We start from the raw sequence: 12,345 nt of genomic DNA, 5'->3' as shown, positions 1-12,345 counted from the left end.
TTTGAATAGAAGACTTTGTCTACGTCCCCCTCAAGTCAGCGTATACTTCGGGAGATGTATTGGAAGGAAGACTATGACACGTACTTGGCGCTGATTTCCGCATTATTATTGGCGGAGAAACAGGATTAGAAGGTTATGATAAATCATATGGAAAACCAACTCAGAGGGTGGCTTTCAAAAGAAAGATAAGATTGAGTCGGAGTCGCAGGTTTAATTGAGTGACATGTGCCTGCACTTCCTGTGATGATCGTGGTGACGACAACGATGAGTTTGCAGATTATGGAGATAATGAATTGTGTCGTTTTGTAATTTGTTCTCTTCAGCTCTATACATCCCACTTCAGTCATCTATTTCGTGTTTGCTTGCATATGTTGGGTACTTGAGTGTCTCCTTTGAAATATTTTACATTTGGATTACTCAGTTGAATAATTGAATTGGAATGTTTTGTTGAATACTCATTATATAAAAATCAATCAGGGATCCTATGCACATATATATCTTCAAATCTGGTCAGAGCGTGCTGCACTTGGCCGGAGCAAACGACAGCGACTCCTTCCGGACATCGTAGAGGATGTGCATGTTCTGCTGCTGGTAGTTACCGAGCGTGCTCATCGCGCCGTCGGTCTGATTCCGCATCGCCAGGCACCACAGGCCGGAGCCCGAGATCATGTAGCTGTCCGCTGGCAGCACCATGTCCGCTCCGTCGAAGTGGAGCGTCATGCTTGGCATGGCCGGTGGCGCCGACGTTTGGGACGTCAGCGCAAAGCACAGGTCGAGCCCCGTTGCGTCCGACCCGTCGGTCGTCGGAAGGGTCACTAGGGACTTGACTGCGGCTCGGACCTTCTGGTAAGCCGTGTCGACCAGCGACGTGATGGTCGTGCCGGAGTCGATGATGAGCCCGCCGGTGCCGTCGGCTTTCAGGGAGAACGCGTTGGGTGGGATGGACAGAGCTGTCGTGCCTATGGATATGCCCGTCAGGTTGAGGTAGTAGTACGTGCTCATTGGCGCCTTGGTCGGGCTGGCGACGAACGGCGTGGAGCGGACGCCAGTGCCGTTGAGCGCCGCCGACGGGCCGAGGAGGAGCGTGCTCGTGCTGTTGGTGTCTTGGAACGGCGTGAGGCAGTAGGAGAACCTGCCCGCGCCGAGCTGCGAGACGAGAGACAAGATTCCCCTGCCCAGCCCGACGAGGCCGGCCGAGCCGTTCCAGTCATCACTGCTCGCGTTGCTGCACCCAAAGGCGATGTGGGGAACGCGGGTCTGGTCGGCCGCCGCCGAGCCGAACGTGAATGTCTCCGTACTCTGGACGCCCGCCGTCCACCCGGTGCCGTACGTCTGGTTGTACATGCACGCGCACCCCAGCGGCGGGGTCGCCCCGGCCAGCGCCGCGCACATGCTCAGCGAGCTGTTGCACGGGAGCACGCCGAACGTGGTGGAGCTCGACGGGTTGTACAGCGGCGCCGGCTGCTTGAAGCACCGCTTGCCGCAGGGCGCGCACTGCGTCCAGATGAGGTCGCTGCCCGTGTCGGCGATGGCCGGGTACGCCAGCGGCGGCGTCCCAATCGCCAGCATCATGAGGTACTCCCCGCCGTTGGGCAGGTCCTTCCTGGTCGGCGCGGACACCGTGCCGTCCGAGGACGCCGCGAGCTCCCTGCCGAACCGGGCATGCTGCCGGTACATGTCGCGGCGCAGGGCGTCGCGCACGAACTGGGACGCGGTGACGCTGGGTTCGGCGTGGATGCGCGTGAGCCCGACACGGACGCCGGCGGCACCCGAGGCCATTGTTGCGCAAGCGGCGAGAAGGAGGACGGCGACTGACGCCATTTGTGAAGTCGATGACATCTAAGGCTGCAGCACGTACTAGCTGGGAATGTACAAGAACGGCATCGAAATGCTCGTGTTATATAAGCCAGTGTCTAGTGATCATGCCCTGTGTTGTGGCGAGCTGCCTCTACTACCTGGTCAGAGCACGCCATCTTGTGCCGGTCTTCGTTGGCGAATTGCCTGGAAGAGCAGCAGCCGCGTTTTTGAGCTCTGCGTATATCCTGTCGTTCTTGTCAGTTGTCAAGCTCACGCCAAGAAGGTGGTGCCTTCGATTACATGGCAACTGAATTTTTAAGGGATTAGGTGAGCTATTTGTTCGGCGTGCAGGCAATAAGCATTCGAACTTGGTTCTACTAAATTGAACGGGCCTTGCGGTCGTTGGATAATTGTTAGGCGCATTTGTCAAAAGCCGTCGCGGTCCAAAAGCAGGTCAGGTGCATGAATTGACTGCATCCAATCGGAGAAGAAAACCGCGTGGAACGTCGCCTTGTAACCACCTCTGTTGTTACTGGATGAGCACCGATATTATCAGAAAAATAAATGCAAAGCGAAAGTCTCGTGGCGTATAGCAAAACTTTTATTAATCTAAGAGATATCAATAAAATTGAAATATACAGAGAAGATTATCGTAACCCCAACACGAAACATACACTCAGGCCTAATTCTACTATAACAGTGCCTCCGTACCATTTGCCTAGATGATGAATCATGATTCTGCACTTCCTTCCGAGAAATGTCCACCACTTCAAACCACCTAACACGATCAGTCATCAGTCGCTATATCAATGTCAACACTACAAGGCTAAAAGTTGTATTTGACTCGGCATAGAAAGGCTCGTGTGAAGTCTATGCTGTGTTGAGTGATTTCGAGACTATTTAAGAGAGGTCCACTGAAGCACAAAGAAATAAAATAGTGGAATGCTATAGACAGACTGCTTCTATTTATAGTTTGTACAAGTCCTCTTGAACGTTGCCATACGAAAAAGTCTGAACTTTTCAATCACGTACTATCTCCTATCTAGAAGCATAAAAAAACTTTTATACTCTTGCTTTGCCTTGAAGCCACCTTATATTTATACAAGCCAAATAGTCGTGTGCGATTACATAGCTAGAATTGAAAGTTGTATTCTATTATTTATTTAAAAATATACATAACTTTATTTGCTATGCAATTTAATGTGTGCGATTAATATTTAGCTATATTTGATAGACAACGTTAAATAAAAGTTTTATATTCTTCCCCACGTAACCTGACTCCACTGAAATAATCACTCTAGATCATTACTTTTTCCTGCAATTAATGTCATTATCTGAAACTTTCTTGGCACTGAAGCTTTTCGAGTTTAAGCGGAGGCATGTCTTATGGTCTATATGTTGTGTATCGGACATAACTAACTTTCTTGGCAGTGTACGTTTTAACTGTGGACATCCTGATGTGTTTGATAGGATTTAAAGCATTCCTGTGGTATAAATTTAAGTGAAGACATTTTGTCGGTATGTGATTATTCATATATTTATGCTTGTTACTACTCCCTCCCTCCAAGACTACAAGGCATGTTTTATTATGATCCTATCTTCAGAATTAGTTTGATCATATTTTTCTAATAAAATATATTATTTATAGTCTAGTCGGAACTCTAGGGTCATTGTGGTGATCATGGGCCATCGTACCTTCATCATAACTCCCGTCGATAGCCTGAGCTCTACCACATGTGAGAGAAAGGAGGTGAAGGCGTGCTGTGGTGGTGCTAGTGGTGGTGAAGGTGGTTGTGGTGGTATGGGATGGTGCTAGGGTATTGAGGGAAGAAGAGGGTGCGGGGAAGTGAGGGTGGAGAGAGGATGGGAAGGGAGAGGTGGTGGTGGAGAATGATGGCATAAAGGAGACGGAGGGGGAGGGGTGGAGAGTCTGGTGGGGAGAGAGGTGTGGCAGCACAACAGATGTAGCACAACCTTACAAAAGATTGATCATGTGGGATCTGTCGGGTGAAGAAAGATTGTTTGTGTTTTTTCTAGTATTGATGGTAGACGGAATCCGTGAAATATGTACAGACTAGAGATTTATGTGATTTACTTTTCAAAATTTTCACTGTATGTTAAGTTCTTCCAAATTTGATCTCATAATTTAGTTTTTCATTGTTGAGGGTCTCTTTGAAGGTAGGATAGAAAAAACACAGGAATAGAAAAATATAAGATTTGAGATGCCATGCTTCTTGAATCCTACACGAAAATAAAATATAGGAATAAGGAAGAGAAGCCCCTTGGCAATACCATGGTAATCTGAAACTTGCACTACACTTTGAGTTTTAACAAACTAGCAATTTGTCACTAAAAGCAATAAGTTGCCGTTGCATCTCCTCGTATGCACTAGTATGTGCGTATGCCTTCTAGCAAATTGCAAACTAAACACTTCTAGAGGAAGCCAGGCACCAACCGAATTGATTTCAGCTCTAAGAATCTTGCTCGGTAACACTAAAAAAATCTCACCTGCAACTTCTTGAGGCATGGGCACGTACCTGGCTGCTGGGGAAGATGAAACGTACCTGGCAGATGTGGAACAAGCCGAGGGGTGGATCTGCAGGCCGGTGGCCGCGCGTGCAGTTGCGTGGAAGGGAGGCTTCGTTCGGTTCCATTTATTTCTGTGTTGCTTTCCATTTCAGGATGAACGCGGAATTGAAAGGATCGATAGTCCAACAGGAGATGAATTGTGCTATTAAAAATTTACTCCTACTAAATTTTAGAATAAGTAGTAACTTTAGTTTACATGAATAGAAATATGACTACCATTTAAACTAGAGGGAAATATGAAAAACAAGTAAGATAGGACACAAAGTAAATACGGAAAGTAAAGTTTACAAGTAAGCAAAATACTTAAATGTAAATACAGAAAAATAAGGAGAGAGATAGGAGAACACTGATTTTTTTTCTGAGATATCGAGGAGTTGGTACTCCTCTTAATCTTTGTTAGAGCATCCACAAAGGATATCGCTCCCCTTAAATCACAAAGTCTTAAGTGCTCATTTATGATTGCTAATTCTCCATCTCTCGATTGACGAGCATCAAACTAAACACATAGCTCTTCTCGAGACTCCCACAACAACTCCAAGAGCTCACCGAGACACCTCCAATCATCAAAGATCGGCTAGGTATTGTTAACCACCAAGAGTAACAAACCAATAGCTTCACTTAATCAAGATCAAACCTAGACTATAGCTAGATGCACAATTCCTACTCTTCAAACACTAAAGATGTCCTTAACCTTCAATTAAGAACTTTGAAATTCCCTCAAGTGCACTCTCTTACTTCTTGATGACACATACAGTGTATGAGCTCTTCTAGGATCACAAGAGAGCCAACTGAAACCAAGTGATGGGGTATTTATAAGCTAGAGATCCAAATTTAGCCATTACCTAACGACCCACTTTTTCCATTAACACTGGATGACTCGGTGAGTGTCTCCTCGTAATCACCAGACAATCTGGTGAATACAAACTTCAGAGCCCCACTGTACCTGCTATCATTAGCCATTTGATGAGGACCTCCCAGCAAATGTGCCAAGCCATGGACCAGCTGAAACAAGTCAAGCACCAATTACACCAATACAAGGACCCATCACACGGAGTCGTGCAAGGAAACTGCAGCAAGAGGTGAACTCTCTCCTTACTAAATTTGATTACAATACAAATGAGAATTTTATACTACCTAAATGTTCTACTTTTGTATTGCTAAGGTTTACGCATATTGGAGCTGCTGCTGGACCAAAGGAGACAAGTTACACCGAGAAGGAGACGAGTTACGCAGAAGCTGAACCATCACACTGACTCCTGACATCAGAGCCATGTTCCAAGAGACACACGCACAAACTGGTCAAGATTCACCATGCATAATGCACATGGACAGAAAGATAATCAAGTCTACTTTCACCTCCAACAAACAGCTCGTCTTTTTGACTTCCCATTAAGGAGTAATGACCATTTAAGTGAAGACTGCCAGGGAGGCTGAAGATCACGCGAGGCTTCTCGGGAACCCATGTTTTCACCTTTTCATCTCCCTTTATTTTCGTGGAAACTTATAGAACTTTCACACCTAGCTAGGAGGGGTGTTCCTAGTATAAATACCTACTGTATCTAAGCCAAAGGGGGCACGATTATGAATTAAGAAAAATCCACCAGATGGTGTTTCCAGCCAAGAGCTGTTGAGTGACTTACCCCAAATTTCTTGCGAGTTCTTCATCGACTTGTGAGAGACCGATTCACCGGTATATATGTGAAGGTTCCTCTGGGACCCCCTAATTCGTGCTCTACGGTTTCCAGTTAGGCTGCACCATTTTGTGTGGATTAGTCCCGGTTTGTGGTTCTGCGGTCGTTCGGAGATCGAGTCGAAATCCATCAAGGTTTCGGTGCTTGGTCGCAACCAACCTTGACCAGGTCTAAAGCTACCCGGTTTGTGTTCTTGAGTTCGTGGAGATCGAGTCGAGTCCAAGGATTCGGTGCCTCTCTCCTCGTTACTTGGCCACATTCCAACCTTTGTCAGGTATAAAGCTAGTTATCCCGCTGCATTTTTCAGCAAGTTATCTCTTGTTGTACCTACTGTCGTGAAGATCGGGCCAACCCACGGGTTTTCCCCTATCACCATTACTGCTAATAAATGATTCGGTGGATTCATCCAGTGTGCCGTAGTTCATCACCGGACTATCCGATCAGTAGAACCAAGCCAGACTACCCGTTGCAATTCTCTCTAGAAAAATTAGTTCGGTGATTCCTCTTTACCTTCACCGGACGATCCGGTGAGTGTAGCTTCTTCTGGAATAAAAAATTCTTCTCTGCAAGAATTATTCTGGTGCTCCCATCTTTCCATCACCAGATAATCTGGTGAGTTCAACATCAATTTCTCTGGAGTATTTTGCTTCTGCTAAAAAAGCTCCGGTGCTCTCATCTTTCCATCACCGGATAATCCGGTAAGTTCAACTTTAATTTTTCTAGAGCATTGTCTTCTACTGAAAGAGCTCAGGTGCTCTCACCGAGGTAACACCAAACCATCCAGTGCAACACTTCTAAATAATCAAGCCACACACAAGTACAAAAGCTATTTTTTGAGACACATACTGTTCATTTTTACAGGTGGTTCATAGGACAAACCGCCTGAGTACTCGGCTCGGGCCCCGCGAGGTTATGGATCGCCTGTGAAAACTGGTTTCCACAGGCGGTTCCTATGAGAACCACCTGTAGAAATAGGAACTGTCTGTGAAAACGGATATTTTCAGAGCTATTTCTATAGGCGGTTCACATTAGGAACCGCCTGTGGAAATATCCATAAATAGTGCCTCCCGTAGGGCGCTCGATTCAGACCAAACTCATTATTGTTCGAACAGTGCAGCTCAAGTGGCGGACGCGAATTTTGAAATCAAAGGGGGAAGGTTTCGTTTTTGAATTCCTCGGAGGAGACATCTAAGGTAAGAGTATCTCATCCATAGGTAGCATCTTTTTGAAGTATAGTTTTAGATTTATGGCTTATTTAGGGTTTGAAAATGTTCTAGAGTGCTCATGATTCTAGCCATTTAGATCCTTAAATTATCTAAAATTTATGGAAATGTTGATTCCATTGTGTAGATTCACATGATTCTAGCATTATATGTCAAAATTGTAGCTTCAATTTGATGTTTTCAAGCCTCTAGAAGGTTTCATCATGAATGGGGATTTTTTTGGATCTAGATCTAGATCTAGATGTAGAGGGAGAGAGAGTAATGAATCCATATTGTTTTGAGCCATAAATTTGCGCCAATGTAAATTTAATCGCGTAGACATATTATAATCATAACATGCCCAAATTTTTCTATATTTTAAAAAAATCTTTTTTAAAATTGATCTTATTATTAATTAATTAATTTATGTATCTAATTCTGTGGTTAAAGTTAAAGATGGACAGAGCATGGATGTACGATGTGCCAAGACATGGAGAAATATACATCAAAGGACTTCCTGCATTTATTGAATCCGCCGAGAAGGACGCTTTGACTAAGAAGACAAAGGAAATATATTGTCCATGTTCTGACTGCAAGAACAAAAAATTATGGGTCAAATCAATCATAATCAAAATTGAGAGGTTTTGTCAAGGATTACACATGTTGGTACAATCATGGCGAACAACGTACAAGGGAACCAAACGACGATATTGCTGCTGATCAAGTGGATGGTGATGATGAGGGAGTCGAAGAGACACTGATGTTATGGTGGATGATGATACCGATTTCGATTTGGAGGAAATGTTGCGCTACGCAGAACCGCATGTTTTAAGGGATTTGAGAGGTTTAGATAATTTCGAGGCGTTACAGAAGGCATCAAAGGAACTTTTGTATGAGGAATCGAAGGGCTGTGATAAGGAGTTTACGGTGTTGCATTCGGTGCTTGAACTTCTAAGGTTGAAGGCCAGCAATGGATGGTCCAACAAGAGTTTCTCGGATCTGTTGAGCCTCTTGGCAAACATGCTTCCGAAGCCTAACTCCTTGCCCACCACCACTTATCATACGAAAAAGTTTATATGTCCGTTGTCATTGGATGTGCAAAAAATACACGCGTGTTCGAACCACTGTATCCTTTACTGTAAAGAGTACGAAGCCTTGGATAGATGCCCAGTGTGCAATGTGAGTCGGTACAAGAGGAATAATGATTGTGAGGACGAAGATACTTCCGCCAACGTGAAGTAGAAGAAGAAGAGTACTGCTGGTCGTGACGAAGAAGACACTTCTTTCGACACGGAGAAGAAGAGAAAAAATCCTACCATGGTGATGTGGTACCTGCCAGTGATCTCCCGCTTGTAGCGTTTGTACTCGATCCCTAGGGACTCTGAACTGATGCGTTGGCATTTCGATAAGCGCAAGAAGGATGGAACTAAGCTTCGACACCCCACTGATGCTAGCCAATGGAGAAAGTTTGATGCCATGTATCCAAATTTTACTTAAGAACCAAGGAATGTAAGGTTCACATTGAGTACCGATAGAATGAATTGTTTCGGTGACATGAGCACCTCACATAGCACTTGGCCAGTGGTCCTAGCCATCTACAACCTTCCTTCATAGCTATGCATGAAGTGTAAGTAACTTATGTTGTCCATTCTTATCCAAGAACCGAAACAATTGGCAACGATATAGATGTGTTTCTGGAACCACTAATGGAAGATATGGTGAAACTGTGGAATGATGGGGTCCAGGTGTGGGATGAGTTTCGACGACAGTACTTCACGTTGAAAGCCTTGATTTTCGTTACCATCAGTGATTACCCCACCCTTTTTTCCCTATTTGGATAGGTTAAAGGGAAGTAAGGATGTGTTATGTGCTTAGATAAAACTGCGTTTGTGTACCTTCCGTACTCACAGAAGGTAGTGTACACGTGACACCGACAGTTCTTACTCAGAACTCACAGATACCGCAAGATGAAGAAATATTTTGACAACATGGTTGAGTAAGGTACTGGCCCAAAATCTCGTAGCGGGGCACTAGTGTTTGAAATGGTCAGGAGCATCAAGGTTGTTTTTGGAAGGAGCCAAAGGGTAAAAAGAGGAAGAAAAGTGAGACAATGACCATCATGCTGTAGAAGAAGATGCTGATTTTGTTTAAGTATTTGCCCTACTGGAAGGACTTAGATGTTCTCCACAACATCAATGTCATGCACGTTGAGAAGAATGTGGGCCTCTTACTAGACATACCGATCAAGACAAAGGATGGAATCAAGTCACATAAGGACTCGGTGCATTTTGGAATCAGGCCAGAGCTACATCCTGAAGATAGACCAAATGGGAAACATTATCTTCCCTCGACTAGCTACTCTTTGACACATGAGGAGAAAAAGGCATTGTGCAAGTGCTTACGTGGGGTGAAAGTCCCGACTGGTTACTCATCCAACATCAAGAAACTAGTGTCGATGAAAGATTTGAAGCTAATCGGCATTAAGTCTCATGATTGTCATGTGATGATGACGCAAATGCTCCCTATTGCAATCAGGGGTATCAAGCCAGGATACATAAAGGTAGTCATCACACGGTTGTGTCAACTTCTTTAACGCAATTGCTCAAAAGATGATCAATGCTGAAAAACTGGGTGCTCTACATAGTTACTTGGTAGAGACTCTATGCCAACTTGAGATGTGCTTTCCTCCATCCTTTTTCGATTTCATGGTACACCTCTTGGTTCATATCGTGAATGAGATAATTGCACTAGGCCCTGTATTTTTACATCAGATGTATGCGTTTGAGCGGTATATAGGCATTCTCAAGGGCTATGTACGGAATCGTGCTCACTCAGAGGGTTCCATGATCGAGGGCTACAGTACTGAGGAAGTCATTGAGTGTTGCATCGATTACATAAAAGATGCTAAACTAATTGGTGTACCTGTATCTTGACATGAGGGGAGGTTGTCTATGAGAGGGACCAAAGGAAAGAAAAGATTCATCGATCATGATTACAAAGCAGTGGAAGAAGCACATTTCACCATCTTGCAGCAACTCCAGATAATGGGGCCGTACATCGAGCATCACCTGGATGCGCTTCACACAGAAAATCAAGGCCACTCACATGATTGGATTTTGAAAGAGCACAAGCATCGCTTCACCACATGGTTCAAGAACCAAAACCTTCCAGATGGTGAATTCGTAGATAATTTTTTTTGAAAATGTTGGCTTGTGGCCCATCAAGTTTAGTTACGTCATGGCAAGCATATGACATTAATGGGTACATGTTTTATACCAAAGCGAAGGAGAAGAAGAGCACGACCCAAAACAGCGGGGTTCGAATAGAAGCCTATGACACAGTAGGAGAGGAAAATATCACCTATTATGAGTTCATAGATGAAATATGGGAACTCGACTATGGAGTGAATCCGCAGATCTCTGTCTTTTGGTGCAAATGGCTCAAACACACAAATGACGTGGCGGTGGATAACTACGGGTTCACAACTGTCGACCTCAGCATTGTAGGCCACAAAGATGACCCGTGGGTACTCGTTGATCACGTTGCACATGTTTTTAATATAACCGACCCCGCAAATGAAAATAAGCACGTAATTGTTGCCGGAAAATAAAGAATTGTCAGAGTTGAGAATGTGGAGGATGAGAAAGAATACAATCAGTTCGATGACGTGTCGTCTTTCAGAGATCCAGAAAAGATCAAACTTGTAGAAGCAACCCTCGATAAATCTGTGATGCCCTACATACGCCTTGATGGTGTAGAAAAAACTGCTCAAGGCAAATAGTACCATGTTATGTAACTTATTTTCCAATGTGACATTTATGTTATGTAAATTAATTTCTAATGTGACATTTCATGTTATGTAACTTAATTTTCAATGTGCTTATTGATTCCAAAAATGACAAAAAATGATAATGTCCATTAGACCTGTCAAAAACATATTTAAAACGAATGTATACGCATTGCCATGTAACAAAAATATGTAATACAACAATATGATATATTGTTTTAAATATATGCATATAAGATTTGTAATAGAAGAATTTTTTCAGGGAAATAATAAAAATAAAAATACAAAGTAAATGCATTTTCACATGCGGTTTATAAAGAAATCCACCTATGAAAATGAATTTTCACAGGCAGTTTGTTACGTCAACCACTTGTGAAAATGAACTTTTATATATAGCACGTGTGAGCCTCCGAAATCCTAGACTCCACTGACTGCCTCTCCTCCGTGCCGTCAGGTTGCCTCTCCTCCGTGCCGCCGAAGCCCCCGACCCCGGCAGCCCAAGCCCCGACTCCGGTCGTGCTCCTCCCCGGCCGCTGAAGCCCCGACGTCGGCCACGCTCCTCCCTGGCCCGCGCTCCTCCCCAGCCGCCGAAGCCCCGACGTCGACCGCCTCCTCCCTCGACTCCGACCGCCTCCTCCCTGGCATGCGCTCCTCACTACTCCGGCCACCTGCTCCCCGACTCCAACCGCCTAAGCTGTAGTGAGTAGCACCATCCCCCTCCCCTCCAAGCTGTGGTGAATAGCACCATCCCCTCTTCAAGCCATGGTGAGTAGGGCCATCCCCCTGCCACGCCCCTAGATTGCATTTTGATGTCACTATTATTCACAGTTCCCTGCAATCATACAGAAACACCAAAGTGGAAAGAAACGTTAGCATTTAGATTTGGAAGATTGCTTGTTTGTATGCGCTCGGCCAGAAGTTGAAGCTTTTCCCTGATTAGCACTAAGAGGGTTCAAGTAGTGGCTGTCTGGCTGATGATGGGTGACCAGGGGCGGTGGCATGGCTGCAGAGGCGTTGTTTAGTTTTTTCCTTATGTGCATACTATGTGTACTGTGATGCTATTATTATTCTTCAAACAGTACCATAAGCTTTGGTGGTGTGGTGCTCAATAGCAACCTGTTTAAGTTTTCCAGAGGGATCAATTGGATCAAGGGTGCGGTTGATGTGAATCAATCCCATGTTTCCGTTGCAGTAACAGGAAGACGATCTGATTTGATGGTACGCTCATGATTTACCAACACGTTGATTTCTTTCTTGCGTAAACTGTCTGCCTCCCTAA

The 12,345-nt window shown here is 44.7% G+C and overlaps 1 protein-coding gene across 1 annotated transcript; it reads right to left on the bottom strand.

Annotated features, from left to right (window-relative positions):
- Positions 1-265: 265 nt before the first annotated feature.
- Positions 266-2,050, bottom strand: LOC133893435 (aspartic proteinase nepenthesin-1-like). The gene has a single exon (XM_062334448.1). It carries the CDS (start codon positions 1,837-1,839, stop codon positions 511-513), a length of 1,329 nt encoding a protein of 442 aa, XP_062190432.1. The 5' UTR covers positions 1,840-2,050; the 3' UTR covers positions 266-510.
- Between the last annotated feature and the right edge of the window lie 10,295 nt (positions 2,051-12,345).

This window comes from Phragmites australis, chromosome 15 (assembly GCF_958298935.1).
Source record: "Phragmites australis chromosome 15, lpPhrAust1.1, whole genome shotgun sequence".
Lineage (NCBI taxonomy): Eukaryota > Viridiplantae > Streptophyta > Magnoliopsida > Poales > Poaceae > Phragmites > Phragmites australis.
The sequence above is the reverse complement of the archived record's forward strand: the minus strand, read 5'-3'. Positions and strand labels throughout refer to the sequence as shown.